Source organism: Pempheris klunzingeri, chromosome 22 (assembly GCF_042242105.1).
Source record: "Pempheris klunzingeri isolate RE-2024b chromosome 22, fPemKlu1.hap1, whole genome shotgun sequence".
NCBI lineage: Eukaryota > Metazoa > Chordata > Actinopteri > Acropomatiformes > Pempheridae > Pempheris > Pempheris klunzingeri.
Genome location: NC_092033.1, coordinates 10749152 through 10766001, shown reverse-complemented (window position 1 = coordinate 10766001; position 16850 = coordinate 10749152). Strand labels below are relative to the sequence as shown.

The 16850-nt window shown below is 42.0% G+C and overlaps 2 protein-coding genes across 4 annotated transcripts; both read left to right on the top strand.

The window, feature by feature from the left end:
- Positions 1-626: 626 nt before the first annotated feature.
- scyl2 (SCY1 like pseudokinase 2) lies at positions 627-12424 on the top strand. Of its 3 annotated transcripts, none has more exons than XM_070853889.1 (18): positions 627-740; positions 2558-2747; positions 2915-3072; positions 3502-3646; positions 4485-4634; positions 4748-4969; positions 5492-5608; positions 5728-5853; positions 6166-6342; positions 6839-6961; positions 7114-7227; positions 7442-7574; positions 8053-8171; positions 8571-8671; positions 8895-8964; positions 9082-9159; positions 9253-9375; positions 9456-12424. In XM_070853889.1, exons 2-18 carry the CDS (start codon positions 2571-2573, stop codon positions 10086-10088), a joined length of 2766 nt encoding a protein of 921 aa, XP_070709990.1. In that variant the 5' UTR covers positions 627-740; positions 2558-2570; the 3' UTR covers positions 10089-12424. The 3 variants fall into 3 exon arrangements, with proteins under 3 accessions (XP_070709990.1, XP_070709992.1, XP_070709991.1); XM_070853891.1 differs by having other exon boundaries at positions 2555-2747; XM_070853890.1 differs by having other exon boundaries at positions 2541-2747.
- A 2193-nt stretch (positions 12425-14617) lies between these two features.
- Positions 14618-16557, top strand: LOC139222141 (caldesmon). Its single transcript, XM_070854120.1, has 3 exons — positions 14618-14687; positions 15208-15295; positions 15393-16557. Exons 1-3 carry the CDS (start codon positions 14674-14676, stop codon positions 16161-16163), a joined length of 873 nt encoding a protein of 290 aa, XP_070710221.1. The 5' UTR covers positions 14618-14673; the 3' UTR covers positions 16164-16557.
- Positions 16558-16850: the final 293 nt, after the last annotated feature.

The following is a 16850-nucleotide window of genomic DNA, read 5'->3' as shown; positions in this document are numbered from 1 at the left end:
CCATGTTGCCATTGAAAATGTCTTTTTTTTTTTTTTTCTAAATCTAACTATCACACAAATCTTGATATTTTTGTATAGAACACATTGAAGTATCAGTACACTAACAACAGACCCTTACACTACGTTTCTGGTATCACAGTTTTCCGAATTTGTGACCCCATCTGAATATTATAGGATCTCAATATTTGGAGCTACCAACATTTGTGACCTCTTCTAAATAGTATTCGGGCACCATTACCGGTCTCATTTGTCTAAATACAGTATGTTTTAAGAATATAAAGTATATCTGAATTTTCCGAATGGGCACAAAGCTTTGTGAATAATAACCCATATTTGAGTGCACTATTTATTTGTACATAAATCTGTGATCTGTCTGTAATTTTCCTTCTGTTTATGTCCCTCTCTTTAACTATTACAATTAGTAAAGATGTGAAATAATCACTGATGAATAATCGAGTGTTTGTGTAAACACGGATCAGGAGATTTGATGTACAGATTTATTGTCCATAAAAATAATTGAAAATGTTTTTTTTTTAAAAAAGGCTCGGATGACGTCGATGCACCTGACTGCATTAACAAACCCGGAAGTAGGGTTGTTCTTCTTCTAGCGTACTGAGCTACCTCATTTCGTATGCTACAGGAAGACATGGGGGCTGTGTATCACAGCCATTACTGACAGCCGCACAGCTGAGCGTCTACTTATAATAAGGACTAAAACTGAGAGCCCTTTTCATATCAAGGTAAGCAGCAGGAGACTTTTCGGAGTGACAGTTTGGGATTGAAACAGACGGTCTTTCACTTTGATGACAGTCACGTCTACTTGCGCATTGTTGGCTAGTTAGCTTGGGTAGTTAGCCACCGTGATCTGTGTGGAAAAAGTCTTTCACGGTGGCCAACAGATTGCACCGATGATGTCAGCCCTTTAAAGCTGCATAGGTTAGACAAGGAGCTAAAAGAGGGTTTAGGAAGATGGCTGTTTACTGTTAGCGAGTGTGTCACAGGCTAGTTGTGATGTGTGCGTACAAGCTAAACAAGACGATGAACTCCGCTAACGTCAAGCTATTTCCCAATCGCACATGACAGCCTCACTACGCGACAGATACAACATTGAACTGCTCCAACCCAACGCTGAAATTATTGTTGAACGTCAGACGAGTAGCTTGTCAACTCATAACCATGCTAGCAAGCCGGTGTTAGTAATAAACTGACTGGCATCCTGGCGGCTAACTAGCTAGCTAACGAAGGTGGTGCAGGTGGTTTTGGTGAGATGACACACCAAACGCTGCTCTCAGTTTACCTCTGTTGGTCTGGACACTAGCCAGCTATTAACTAATGTGAAGTAACGTTAAATCGGCTGCCATCATAATAACACAACGTTATTACAACATCGGTACTCGATGACAAATACATCAACCAAACCTGTTGCAGATAAAAGCGTTAAACAGCCTCACGTCAGGGGAAATATTTAATGAAATATTCTTTAATAGTGGTCAGAGATTTGCGTCTGTGATGTATCGATTTCCTCTGCATGCATTGTTACTTAGGCTGTCTCTCCATCATGAAATAAGTAACGAGCAGTGAGACGGTCATGCCGCAATGTTGACAATCGTGTGCAGCAGATCCAGTTGAGTATATCAGGCCAGAAATCCTGCAATGTCTCTCAGCACTGTTTTACACCTGCAGATGAAGCTGTAGTGTTTTGGATCAGGCTCAAGCCGAAAGCCTAAAAGGTTTTGTTGAATGTGTACAAAACATATTGTTACAGCAGTTGGCATTAGGGACTGAGCCTGAGGGAGGTGCTGTGTAGTACTGTATTTCATTGTGTATGCAGTATATATATATATGTGTGTGTGTATGTGTATATATTCACTGCACAAACAGGGGTTCTCATTAACAAAATTAGTTGGGGTGGGTACTGGCATGGACCTACATATTTTCAGTAAGATTCAGTGTACTTTGATCAATTTAATCCCAATGCCTTACATTTTTTATGCTGCACTCCGTAAGAAATTTATTATGCAAACTCTACCGTGTACATCTCAATCTATAGACAATAGCTTATTCAGCCTTTTTGCTGTGGAGTAAACATCAAAGTACTAGAAACCCACTTAAGACTGAAGAAACTGCTCACATAGAAAGAATTTCCTTGTATTACTGCCAGCCATGTTCTTTTGTCTGACTTCCCGTTGCCTAACATGCTTTTAAGTCACTCTGAAGTAATTTGAAAGAGAGTCTTAATGTGGCGTGGTTGAGTTTTTGCTTTGAGTCATTTTACATTTCTGGGGACAGCTCGGGCTGTTATGGTGCTTATTCCCCTGGTGGGCACTTTGATGTGCAAATTTCTCAAGCAGGTGCATTAGAGTGCATGTCTAATGGATTGCTGAAGACTTTTGCTTTGTAGAAAGGGCTGTGCTACAGTCGCCTCTTTCAGTGTTTGCAAAATCTATTGTTTTGACATTTGACTGACTGGTCTATACCTCTGAGTTAAAAACTGTATTTTTATTTAACTTCTTCCCCGTCCTTCGTGGTGTGTCATCTAGTTCTCTTACTTAAGCAGGTCAAGCCTGAACATGGAGTCTATGCTGAATAAGCTTAAAAGCACCGTCACCAAGGTGACGGCAGATGTCACCAGTGCTGTCATGGGCAACCCAGTGACACGGGAGTTTGAGGTTGGACGTCACATTGCCAGCGGGGGTCCTGGCTTGTGCTGGAGGATCTACAATGGCACCAAGAAGTCCACCAAACAGGTGTGTGTATGTTAATATCCTCCTCCTAACCAAACCAGCTCTGTTTCCTAAAAAAAAATAGATTTTAATGGAGAGCTGACTATGCTTGTGTTGTTGTTGAAGGCAACTGAGGACTCTCCACACCTTGAGTAACTGCAGGACTTTGTTGTTTATCTTTGACCCTCCAGGAAGTGGCTGTTTTTGTATTTGACAAAAAGATGATTGATAAGTATCAGAAATTTGAGAAGGACCAAATCATTGATTCGCTGAAAAGAGGGGTGCAACAGCTGACCAGACTGCGTCACCCCCGTCTCCTGACTGTGCAGCATCCTCTGGAAGAGTCACGGTGATTAACACGCACGCACGCACACACACACACACGTATATGAAGGACAACTTGAATGAGTCACAGCTCAAAAATGGGCTTGACATTCGAGGAGAAAAATTGCATAACAAAATCTATTTGTCTGCCTCTGTGTGTGCATATGTGAGCAGGAGCTTGTCATGATCAAAAGACTCCGTAGACTGGGCCCTGAATAATGTATGGCCCCCGGGGGAAAAATAAGGTTGAGGCTGTCTTACTGCGGTTACTTTCGTTGTACCAGTCTGCTTTTCCTTAACTTTTACCCAGGGAAGCTCTAAATTCAAAATACTTATCTGTCTCTGTTTTTTTTCCTTTTCTTGTGTTGTTAATCGACCTGCATCTGTTCAACTCAACATTTAAAAAGTAGTTGTTTCAAATTACACTGATGTTATTCCTGTCTGTGGCCCACAGAGACTGTTTGGCATTCTGTACAGAGCCGGTGTTTGCCAGTCTGTCCAACGTGTTGGGCCAGTGGGAAAACCTGCCCAGCCCCATGCCCAGCGACATCAAGGACTACAAACTCTATGATGTGGAGACCAAGTATGGCTTGCTACAGGTGAGGGTGCAGACAGGCTAACCTGCTTGCTGCAGGGCTGCAACCAAGGGTTCTTTTTATTATTGATTAGATGCAAAACAGTTTTCAGAAGCCTTGTTTTGATGCAATTTATTATCATCAGATACTAAGAAAACCGGCAAGTATTCACATTTTAGACCCCAGAAAAAATACTTTCTTTGCATTTTGGCTCTTAAAGTCTCTGAAATGGTCATCAACATATTCTATACATTTATACTATATATATACTATAAACTAATTGATAAATCGAATTTCAACTCTTGGTTGATGATTACCTCTGCACACATGATGTATCACTGAAATTACCTGTTTGTTAATATGAGCACACAAAATCGGAGTTGTCTAGCAGGTTTTAATACCAGTAGTAGTCTAGATCTGGAAGTCCAATACGCATTCATACTGCATGCTGTTTCCTCTCAAAGCCAGTTGAACCAGCTCACTTTGATGCCTCACATCTCAGTGTTATGCATGAAGTGGTGCAGCGTGAATGAATTTGATTTTTTTCTTGCATTCACCATCATTGGTCTTTATTTCTGTCACCTTGCCTTTTCCACAGCTAAGTTACTGAAAATAGAATAGAAAATGTCTACCATAGCAACTGTGTGCTAATCCTGAAGTTATCACAAAAACATTTTCACTCTGTGATACCAAAGCTGAGAACTATCTTCATACTTTGCTATGAAAGAGATGTAGGTTTACTAAGCTGCGCTCCAGCTCTCTGATCCAGAATGAGTCAGAAAATGTCAAAAGCTAAAATGTGCTTTTGTCCGTCTTGCTCTAATTTCTCCTGACGTTTTCTTTTTTTTTTTTGTCTCCTCAGATGTCAGAGGGTTTATCCTTTCTCCACAGTGGGGTAAAAATGGTCCACGGTAACTTGTGTCCAGAGAACATCATCCTCAATAAGAGTGGAGCCTGGAAGATCATGGGTTTTGACTTCAGCATCTCTTCCAACAACCCCTCTGATGCCGAGGTGTGTTGGAAGACTTTTGCTCCTTTTGTGCAGTCTGTCAGGCACAGCTTACTCGCAGTTACTTAGCATTATTGATGCATCTTTATACTCTCTTCCTCTCTCCTCCTCTTCAGCCTAAGTACACATGTAAAGAGTGGGAGCCCAACCTGCCTCCACTCTGCCTCCCCAACCCAGAGTACCTGGCCCCTGAGTACATCCTGTCCGTCAGCTGTGACTCCGCCTCCGACATGTACTCGTTGGGCGTTCTCATGCATGCCGTCTTCAACGACGGCAAGCCTGTTTTCCAAGTCAACAAGCATGACATTTTTAAGAGCTTCAGCAGGCAGCTAGACCAGGTAAATGAAGGAGTGCCATATGTGGGAACATGACAAGTGAATGGACAGATTCTAAAGGTCAAAAATCTACTAAAACAATAATGGTTGTACTTTGTAGGCACTTAAAATATCACTTGAGCACTCGAAAATCTTGTTCTTGAGAACCACTTATATGCTGCGCGATACAAAATGTGGAAAATACTTGGTTTCCACACATGCTTATTTTTGTCTTTCCTCATGGTCATCTCTCTGGCTACTGTCATCCGCTTAGATTTGTGTCACGGTTCAGCTCAAAGTGCAGGCAGAAGCGTTCTTCAGATTTGATTTGAGTGGTAAAACGGAAACATGTTTGAAATAATCCTGACGATGGTGACTTGACACACTCCAGGACTGGCTGCTGCAAGCCAATGTGGACTTAACCCTGTGGATATAACCTTAAAAATCAAAGTCATGCAGCAGTTCAGAGCAGTTGTGCGACTTGTGTGTTCTATTGTGTCGCTATAACCAATCGAGTACTGATTGTGTTCTGTTTTTCAATTGTAGCTGAGCACAATGAGTCCGGCGCTGTTAAACAAGATCCCATCAGAGGTGCGGGAACATGTCAAAATGCTGCTCAGCGTCACACCCAACGTCCGACCAGATGCAGACCAGATGACCAAGGTTTGCATTGTTACGACTTATGCATAAAGATACACAGCACTGCGTATTTACATATTATAGTGTGTTGGTAATGTCTGATGAATATTCTTTCTTTTATTGTGTTCTTGTGTGAAATTCAGATTCCATTTTTTGATGACGTGGGTGCTGTGACTCTGCAGTACTTTGACTCGCTCTTCCAGAGGGATAATCTACAGAAGTCCCAGTTTTACAAAGGCCTACCCAAAGTCCTGCCCAAACTACCTAAGGTAATTTCCAGGACATTTTGTAAAGGAAATGCTGTATGTAACGGGTAAAAAGGGTGAGCTAAGAGTTTAAAAAAAAAAAAAAAAGTATGTCCCCCCAGATTTGTTTATTATAATGGGTGGCGTGAGTGCAGGTCTGTTTGATAGTTCTCCTTTTTAATAACTGAGTGCTCACGTTAGTCACTTTCAGTGCCTTTATATCTATCGGAACACATGCTCTCATATGCTTCCTGTGAGTGTGAGAGTTCAAACGCAACTAAACAAACAACGCACAAGCGCATGGCCTCTGGAACCCATTCTGTTTCTGTCTCTCAGAGAGTGGTGGTGCATCGAATCTTGCCAGCATTGACCTCAGAGTTTGTCAACCCGGACATGGTTCCCTTCGTGCTGCCCAACGTGCTGCTGATCGCGGAGGAGTGCACCAAGGAAGAGTACATTCGTCTCATCTTGCCTGATCTCACGCCTGTTTTCAAGCAGCAAGAACCTGTTCAGGTAGGCGCACAGAAACTATTGTAGTCTAAGCATGTGCTGTTATGCTAGCAGTGCACTCTAGTATGGACATGTACTCAGATAATGTGCTCACCCTTTCTTTAAAAACTCCTCTTTGAGACATTTGCATGATGTTTTCTCCCTTTTGACATTTGTGTGTTTGGGATTTCAAAGTGAGATGTATCAGTTGAATATAACGGACTGAAGAGCATGCTCTGTTTGGGCTCGGCCTGTCACCTCATCAAGACTTGTCTTTCTCTGTATTTTTCTTTCCATGCTTCTTCAGGCTAGTAATATGGTGAGTGGTCTCTGCTGCGAATATGCTCCAGACACATCAGCTAGTTTGTGCGTTGTGTTGTCTGTAGTACCAGAAGCTAAACTAAAGCCACTGAAAGCCCCGTTAACTTCCACTAACCAACCTTACTCATCTCTAGAAAATAGCAGAATTTTCTTGCTCTTGGCTCTTTGTTTTCTCTAACTTGGTCCCTGTGCCGTGCAGATCCTGCTCATATTCCTGCAGAAGATGGACCTGCTGCTGACCAAGACACCGGCGGAGGACATTAAGAACTGTGTGCTGCCTATGGTCTACAGAGCTCTGGAAGCCCCTTCTGTGCAGATCCAGGTACAGTTTTTACCTGCTTGGTGTTTCTGTGTACTCAGAAACCTTGAAACATTTTTTTGGCTGTACTCTATGTTCTCCTTAAGCATTGTAAGAAAGAATGCACTTGGCATAATACGATGCGATTTCATAACGTCTCATCTGCGGCCGAGCAGGAGCTGTGCCTGAACATCATCCCGACGTTTGCCAACCTGATTGACTACCCGTCCATGAAGAACTCCCTCATCCCTCGAATCAAATCAGCCTGTCTACAGACCTCCTCACTTGCTGTGAGTCTCCGTCAGCCATTTCTCGCTGACAGCTTGTACCCTTCAGGCTTTCTGCCTGTGCATAATTACATTTTTCCATAAAAATGCTTTTCAGATGTTGTTTTCCGCTACCAACTGAAGTGTCTGAATTTGTCTTTCAAAATGTTACCTTTTTTGAAACTCCATTCACATTTTGACAGTGTCTCTGTATGTATCTTCCTTTGTTTCTGTGCAGGTACGAGTGAACTCTCTGGTCTGTCTGGGGAAGATTTTGGAATATCTAGACAAGTGGTTTGTCATTGATGAGATCCTGCCCTTCCTACAGCAGATCCCCTCCAGAGAACCAGCGGTACTCATGGGCATTCTAGGTAAAGGAAGCGGACGCCACTCTTCTTCCTACTTGTTTAATTGAAAACAGGGCTGCGAGCATTTTTGGAGACTGTGCTACTAAATTCTATAATTAGGAGCACCAGTACGAGTTGCAAATATGCCCTCCGTTTTCATTTATTCCTTTTTTTAAATTATAAGTAAATATATAAATACCACAACATAAATTTGGCATTTAATGTTGAAACATTGTCCCTTAATCACAGACGATACTGCGTTTCTGAATGTAGTGGTGTTATTTCTGCACAAAGAGAAAAAAAGGTTTAAAGACGTGACCTGTTAACCTGAACGGTAGAATCTCACTCGCCTCACAAAACCTCTGTGATACATGCAAAGTGATTGAAGACCACTGTGTTATATCTTCTGGTATCAGAAAAAAAGTCTTGTTTGCGGAGCCCTGGAAAGAGTTGAGTTTTCCTTTACTGACTGGTTGTTTGACTTTTCCACCCCTCACTGTAGGAATCTATAAGTGCACCTTCAGCCACAAGAAGTTGGGGATCCCCAAAGAGCACCTTGCTACCAAGAGCCTGCCCCACCTTGTATCTCTCAGCATCGACAACAACCTCAACCTTAACCAGGTACTACACAGCCAAACACACATACTTACCCTTCAATTTAGTTAACCCGCAGATCTCTGAAAAGCACCTCTGATTTTCATCATCCTTATTTTGTGGTTAACATCTATTTAACGCAATTTCTAGGGGTGCTCCCAACTAAGAATTTTCAGTCGAATTCGATTCATCAAGTCTTACCTGTTGTCGACTTGTTGTTGGGTGTTTGAGCACTCACTTCAAAATCAGGAATTCACACCCCCAAAGGGAATGATCCTCTGTTTTATAACCACATTTTCAGGTCACTGCGACGATATTGAATGTGAGATTGGCAGCCGAATCAGGCTCCGTAGATATAATTGTTAAATAGTAATTAGGATCACTCTTGGATTTTCTTTCTCTTACCTGATATATTCCATATTACAGTTTAACTCGTTCATGGTGGTGATACGGGACATGCTGAGTCGCATGGAGGCGGAGCACAAGACCAAGCTGGAGCAGCTGCACGCCATGCAGGAGCAGCAGAGGTCTCTGTCAGTCTTAAATCAGCCTCCTTTTTTATTCTCTCTGATTAAATGGTCATGAATATTGATGGGGATTTTATACTGTAGACCCTCTTGGATAATTGGATCTGTCTTAGAAAGCAATTAGCAGATGATATTTGCCACATGAATATGATAATAGCATGACAAACCAGACTTGTATGGATGCCTCTATTCTCATTTTGTTCATTCTCGTCTCTCCCAACAGGAGTATAAACATTTCAAACCCAGGGAACCAATCAGAGAGCACCAAGAGCCCACCTAGTAGTGGCAACCAGGTGAGAGGTCGTTTCTACGACAACAAAATAACAGATCAGAGAACATGGGTGAACTTACTGTTTGCTGTTTTATGTCTCTGTGCTGCAGTGAGTGATTTAGTGTTTCCTTGCTTTCAGATTGATGATATCTTTGGCAGCACAGGGGTTAATGGGAAAGAGAATGGATCTGCAGCGACCGCCCCACAGCCTAATAGAGTATGGAAACAATGTCATACCTCATTTGCACAAATCTTCACCTTTTGTCCATTTAGCTTGCAGCCCAATTTATTCACCATCTCTCTTCCCTAGATGTCTCTGACTTTGGAGGAGAAACAGCGATTGGCTAAGGAGCAGGAGCAGGCAGCCAAACTGAGGAACCAGCAGCCATTAGCGCCACAGACTATCAAACCAGCCAACACCTCCAACACCAAGGTAACGCCTGCAAACGTCTGCGTACACAAACACGTGCTCACGGCTCGCATTGACATATCTTACCCCATTTTATGTTGCAGACTAAGGATCTGACGAGCAGCCTTCTCAACAACATGACGTCATTAAACAGCCTGTCCTTGGCCAACACAGCACGACCAGCCCCAGTGCAGGGTACCACCGTCACTGCCTTCTCATCCCCCAGCCCTATGCTGGGCTCCATGGGCCCATCAGTCTCCAACGGCTTCAACCCACCCATGGGCTTTCAGACAGGAGGCATGGGGATGGGCATGCGGCCCGCTGGCCCCGGGCTCTACGGCGGCATGGCCACCACCACCAGCACCCCAAACTTTGGAGCCCTCACGCAGAATCAAGGACCCGTTGGGCAAGCAAATAAAGCGCCCGACATGTCCGCCTTGGACAGTCTTTTTACACCCAACCAGCCCAAAGTCACGCTCAACCAAATGGGCCCAAAGCCTGCCCCTGGTACCAATGCCCCGTGGCTCAATCAGTTCGGTTCAGCCCAGAGCGCTCAGACTCAGATGCAGGGCGCCTCAGTAGGTATGGGAGGAGTGCCCAGCGGGTTTGGGATGCAAGCAAACCCTTTTTTCAGCCCGCAGAACTTTTCTCAACCTGCTGCTGCCCCTAGCATGAACCAAAGTGGAATTAAACACAGTGCGTCTGTCAACAACGATCTGAAAGACTTATTCGGCTAAATGGAAATCAAAAGTAGATGCGAGGTTAAGTATATATTCTTTTATCAACTTGGGACAGAAGAAGCTTGAATTCTCACAGAACAAGACACTGAATGTGAAGGTTTAAAATCCTTTCAAGGGTGTTGCAGTCTGTATTTTTTAATCCGACTTGGTTCAAATTCTGACTCTCGCTCACACTCAGCTGGCAAATTAACCTGCACCTGAATTCCATTTCTACTTGACCAGAAGGACAAAAGGTTGGGGCGGTTGGGGAACTGCTTCTTCTATGCTGTGCTCTTTAAATGCTGGGGGTTTCCTACTGTTTTGTACTGGACATTCTTGGGAGTCCAAATGTCACGGGTTGAGATTAATCCCAACTCAGTTTATTCAGGAAGGTTTTGTGTTCATATCATGAATGATTGGATGATTGGAGTGGATATCAAATTGCGTCAGAATCACCCTTCAAAAAAAAAAGGGCAGGAAAAGATGGGGGGGAAAGTGGCTTCAATGCTTCACATCTGCTCAGTTTAAGACTTCTGTACCTTTATTGCCTCTCCAGACTATTTTAGGATTTGCTGCATGTCTAAAGTGCTTAGAGAGTTGGCTGAAAAACAAATACCGCATACACCAAAATGTCTAAGCCCAGTGGGAGGTAGCTTCAAGTGTAGCACTGACAAGCCTGCAGTAACTGATCTGCATCCAGGACAAGAAAATTTGAAAGGGGGTGGGGGGAATTGACAATCCCACATTTGCAGTTAAAACAGGGAAAGCCAAGTAGCCCCACTGCAGCCCGTCTCCATGGTAACCGTGTGTCTGCAGCACCAGAAACCTCCATTTTGTGGCCACAAATTGGACTGATGATTCAGTGTGGGGTTTTTTTTCCCTCCCCTTTGGTCTCATCGTTTTATCATCAGGTTCTTATGCTGCACAGCTCGTTTTGTTCCCTCGATCGACTTGACATTCATATAAGCATGTTGAAGAGGGAAGGGGCCAATTTTGTCCGGTCAAAAACTGTCGACGATCATTTCACCTCTTCTGGTAACAAAATCCAGTTTTCGTTGTTTCTGTAAATGGCAGCATGACTGATGTGTGATCTGTGTCCGATGATAGTGGAGTAGCTATTACGGCAGTGTACTTCTAACAAGATGTTAATGCTGAAGGCAATGATCAAGGACCATATGCACTGCGGAGGCGACTGTGCCTTACATGGGTACATGTGTAAAACTAGACACTCATCTGTTACACAAGTATTAATATTTTCCCTTTTTATTCTGCTGCCTAGCATTTGCTTCTCAAATTACTTGCTTCGTCGCATGTTACTGAAATTGACCACAAAAGATCTAAAGTTTGGTTCTTTCTAATAGTTCTAGTTTATCCTCTTTCTAATAATGACTTCTAATGATTCCAGTGACCAATTAATATTTTATTTCAAACTTCCAGCTGGCTTTGCTCCGATGAGGTTTTTAAGGTAATCAAAAACCCCTTCGTGCACCACTTCCGTTGATGAATTTGTACGACTATGAAGATTTTCACTATATATTTTGATTTCAGCACTTTTCAGCTGTCAGAGGACCTGTGCTGGCGACACATTATTATGAAGTGTAAATATATAGTTATTTAAAAATGGTTTGCTCTGCAAGGGCCTTGGCATTTGTGATGATGCCCTTGTAATGATGGTTAAGAGGCCTTAGATGAGTTGTGTGCAATAATCCTTAATGGTTGTTAAGGGTGCATAACGATCGGCTCCAGCAGCCGTCGATGTGTCCTTACCTTCAGCTCCACTGATCTACAATAATTACACAGGTCGGTCAGATTTTCTAAACAGCTTAACATTAACGTGTACTCATCCTAAATCTTAACATTTTCAAAGAGAATCGCACCATTTTAGGGTTTTTAGATGCACCTTGGTCGCACTGTTTCTGCTGACAATGATTGTTGTTAACATGATGAAGTGTAATGTCTTTTATTGGGTTAACTCTTGTTTTTGTATATTAATGCCTCCTATACAAGGGGAGCTCCCTCCAGCCGCACGGCAGTGTTACTCACTAGTGAAATCGACTCTTCAGATTCTGTTCGTTCCTCCATTGTCGTCACACAGGACAACAAATGTTGCTGCGATTTGGAGCTTTTTCATCTGTAGACCGGCATACAGTATGTGGCAGTTTTTATTTCACCACAAAGTGGATATCCAAGCAGAACCCCAAAGCAGAAAACTAAAGCTTATTCTTCTACAAGATTGTTTGTATACCACTGCTGTCAAATATGTGTAGTGTGGCCCTTGTTTTATGTGTTGAGGTGTTGGTCTCTGAGGTGGTTCAATGAAAATCTGTACATATAAAGGAAAGTACACAATCTAATACTTTCAAAGGGTGGTCTTTACTTGTGTGTGGATGAACACTACTTCAGACAGTTGAGTGCATGCAACTTCAATTTAAATAAGACGAGGGCAATGGCAAATTTACAGACTTTTAGCTGTGTTCAGTGAACAAGTCAAAAAAGAACAATTGAAATATCTCAACACAACTAATCTTACAAGTGATTTTTTTTTTTCAAATTCAACACAAAATACCACTTTTAATGACCACTGCAGTCTCAAAATTATTCAACCCCCAAACAGAATCCTCCATAAAAGCACTCATTTGCAAATCAGGTGTAACTAATCAAGGGCCTCATTAGCTGCATCAAGTGTGTCTGAGATAGAGCTCATCAAATTTGTGGACTGGCTGGGAGAGCAGCCAAAAGAAAATCAGGGTGCAGCCTTTGTCAATAATGCCCCCAAACCATGGAACACGCTTGCCTGCAGATATCGGGGGAAGCCAGCTCACTAAATGTTTTTAAAACGAGGCTAAAAGCTTATTTCTTCACTTTAACCTGAAAGTATCCTACTTTAAGAACCACTATAGTTAAATACTGTACAAACTATCAGGGCCATAGCTGCCACTGAGGACAATGAAGTCTGGCTATTTGTTTTGTAAGTTTATTTTTTATTACTATTATCCTGAAAGATTTAAGTGTAGATCTACAGTTCTAAATATATAATTTATTAATGTGTTTATCTGCTGCCCCCTGCTGGCCCATTAGATGACTAGCAGGATATTGCCATGATTTAGACATCGGAATAGTTAAGAAATAATAAATAAAAGTTAGACAGTGAGCATATCTTAGATTTAATGAATAAAACACAATCATATTTTTTACAATACAGGTTTGGGCTACAGTTGTACATAGAATATGTAAGGGATAACCATAAAAAACAAAGAATCAGTTTACCTGAGCAAGTATATGTGCCAAGAACAGTGTGGAGGATGATAGATGTAGACATACAGCTAAAACACGGGCAGCAAAACTAAACAGAGACAAGTAAACATAAGCATCTTGGTATGTAGGTTAGGAATATATAGATATGTATTCATATATATGTATACATATGCATGCAAACAGGCAACAACATACATAGTGCCACTGTAAACTGGAGGTTTACAATATTGCAGGGGTATGGGTCTGTTTAAAAAGTGCTGCAATAGTAAAGTATAGGTAATGAGATAAGTTATGCACCCAAATATATTACTGTTTACATATATTGATACCATTGTCTGAATGAATACTTGATTCTGATTGGCTGCTAGGTGTCTATTAAGTAAGGCCCGACGAAGCGTCCACTGTCAGGGATTAATGGGCGATATGGAGACAGAGAACCATCCGACATGCAGCCCATTAATTCCTGATTATGGACACCTTGAAGGACATTATCCTGCTTATACCAGGGCCACTTGCCAAAGAAAAAAATGAAGACCATTAATTTATATTTTCATGCATTATGCCTTACATATACAAGTTAAAAGTCAAGTACATATACAAGCTTATTCATAAGGTTAAACCTCTTGAGATAAACCATCTCGTTTTCAAGCTGGTCCATACAAATAAATTAACTAAAATAAATCACAAGAACAGTACATACACATGTGGATATGCTCTGTATGTCTCCTGAGGCTCAGTGGTGCAGTAAACCTCCACAGCGCTGGGTGGCGATAGTGAGCTGATGTTGACTGCCGGCTCCCCGGACACAGGTGGTGGTGAAGGGTTCTGATAAGAAATAAGAGAAGAAGAAGAAAATAGGGTCCCTCTGAAGGAGGAACGACCATGTAGACTATTCCTACGAAGGGCACTTGATAAAAGAAGCTAACAAGGAAACATTTTTAAAAAATAATAATGGAAATTCAGGATCACGCGTACACTAGCACCACTTATGATGCACTCAGCCCCTTGGAGTTCACATATAAAAGTAAGTACAGGCAACAACAAATGCTATGTTTTACTCAAGCTAGCTAAAGTACACACAGTTTAGTCAGTTAGCCTGGGCGCCTAGCAGGGGTGAGAGATTAAGCACACACAATCTGCAAGACTCAAAAAGTAAAACACAGGAGGAAACAAATACTGTAACACAGCCGGCACACTGCATAACAACATTTCTGTTTCTCTCTCTCTCTCTCTCTCTCTCTCTCTCTCTCTCTCTCTCTCTCTTTTAGTGAGTTCAAAAGAAATTGAGGACTTTGTGAAGCTGAGGGTTTCAAATAATTGGCTCTTCTCTGGAAGGAGGAATACTTCCATGTGGGCATGGAGGTAAAGCCATGAGAGACCTTACTGTGTGAAAACATCTATGTAGATGCATGAACAGTGAAGAAAATGTGAATTTTTTGTTGTTTTCTATTATTTGAACGTCTTAATAGTATGCTTCCATTTCTATCCTCTTGTTCTTCCTTTATATTCCCGTTATTTCCGTCTGAAGAGAGGAGGATTTCCCCACAGGGAATCTTTGGTTTCATTTAGCAACAAATACAACAAACCTGATAAAGAAGAGACTTCATTCAAAGTGACACAATTCTGCATGCAGTTCATCAGATAGTGAATGAGATGTTTTTTTAGGGCTGAAACAAAGGATTATTTTCACAATTAGACGTACCCAAAGCCCAAGTTGAAATATATCCAAATGCTTCTCATTATCCACATTTGAGATGGATTTTTACTACAAAACAGTGACTACAAACAGTGATTAACACATTATCAATATAGATTTTAGTTTAGGCTAATTGATAAATCAATGAATTGTTTCTTGTATTACTGTGTGCTGTTACTTTTTCAGGGCCATCCTAAAACATATGGGCTTGCAGCACAAGATGACCCACAGTCAAGCATCCAAAAAATGGGAAAACATGAAGAAGAAATACAAGGTATATTTATTTTTTCTTTCTATTTCACTTAGCTTTATCAAGCATTTAGAGAAATCAATTTTCCTCCTTGATTCGTTGTGATCCTCTGCTTCCTCAGGAGCTAAAGAACCCTCCAGATGGGGTGAAAGTCTTTCCTCATGGGTGGCCTTATTTCAGTCTGATGGATGACGCCATGGAGGGTCGGCTGGCAGGCGACGCCCCCATCCTCAAGGCCCTCCCCGGCGACAACGACAGCTGTGATTTCTTACCCATCTCCAGACCGAAGAAGAGGAAGGCGTCCAGGATGACAGACTCCTCTGTGGCTTCGTTGACGGGCAGGCCAGAGACTGAGGTTTCTCTGAATGGAGATGAGGACGTGGAGGAGGAGGCGGCGGCGGCACACACGGAACGCCAGGAGATAAATCGCATCATGCAAGAGGTTGAGCACGAGAGGAGCATGATGGAGATTGAAAGACAGGTGATGGAAAGTGAGAAACAGATGATGGAAAGGGAGAAACAGGTGATGGAAAGTGAGAAACAGGTGATGGAAAGGGAGAAACAGGTGATGGAAAGGGAGCGGCTGGTACTGCAGAGGGAGAGAGCCGTGCTGGACAGGGAGATCGCCGCTCTGGACCGAGACCGGGCCTTGCTGGAGAGAGAGAGGGCGACAGTAGAGAGAGAAAAGGTGCTGGTGGAGAAGGACAGAGATGCTGTGAACAGGGACCGTGTGGCTCTGGAGCGAGAGAAAGCCAGACTGGGGAGACTTTCAGCAACCAAAGAAGGGACAGAGGAGCTGACAGAAGACAGCAGCACCGTGCAAGACCCAGGTGTCACGGACAGGAAGGAGCGGTTCCTCAGCTTGTTTGAAAAACTTATTGAAAAGTTTTGATTCATGGGGTTTCTCTGCACAAAACCTACCCTGAAGTAACTTAAAAAATATATATATTTCTTAGCAGCGTCTGTACATAGTTAAAAATGCTTCACCTAGAAGTTGTGAATGAAAACGTTGAGCCACTCCTAGTTCGGAGAGGTCTTCAAAACAACTTTATTCACTTGTGGTTATTCCATACAGAGCACACAATAGCAAGCTATTAGCATTATTCTTCACCCCATCCACAACCAAAATCAACAACCCCCCCCCCCCCAAATCAACAATAGACTCTAGACATTAGAGTCTTTGGAATAGGCTATTGTGCACGGTTAAAACATCACTTTTTGAAATGTAATATACCAAATATTGCAGTTCATGTAAAAAATCCTTTTTTCAGAATATATATTTTTATATTACAGTACAGACTTTACAACAAATGATTGTGTTTAAATGCGTCTTTTATTGCATTAGATACTCAATTTACCTTTCATTAAGCTCCAGCTTCAATAAGTTTATGCTAGTATACATTTCCAAAAGTGTTAGATTTGTCATTAATATTAATATTATTATTTTTTATTTTTACAAAACAAACATATTTAAACAATATTACTGGTAGTTTCTTTTTTGCCAGTCATGAACAGACACTAAACAGACACATACATGCCATTTGAGGGTTTTTAATAAACTGATTTCTGCGAATTCCAC

Bases quoted from the DNA above. Each gene is read 5' to 3' on its own strand.
- scyl2 (XM_070853889.1), top strand. From the start codon at position 2,571: ATGGAGTCTATGCTGAATAAGCTTAAAAGCACCGTCACCAAGGTGACG. The intron at 7,228-7,441 runs GTGAGTCTCCGT...GTTTCTGTGCAG, and splicing joins TACAGACCTCCTCACTTGCT to GTACGAGTGAACTCTCTGGT. The intron at 8,965-9,081 runs GTGAGAGGTCGT...CCTTGCTTTCAG, and splicing joins CACCTAGTAGTGGCAACCAG to ATTGATGATATCTTTGGCAG.
- LOC139222141 (XM_070854120.1), top strand. The intron at 15,296-15,392 runs GTATATTTATTT...CTGCTTCCTCAG, and splicing joins ACATGAAGAAGAAATACAAG to GAGCTAAAGAACCCTCCAGA.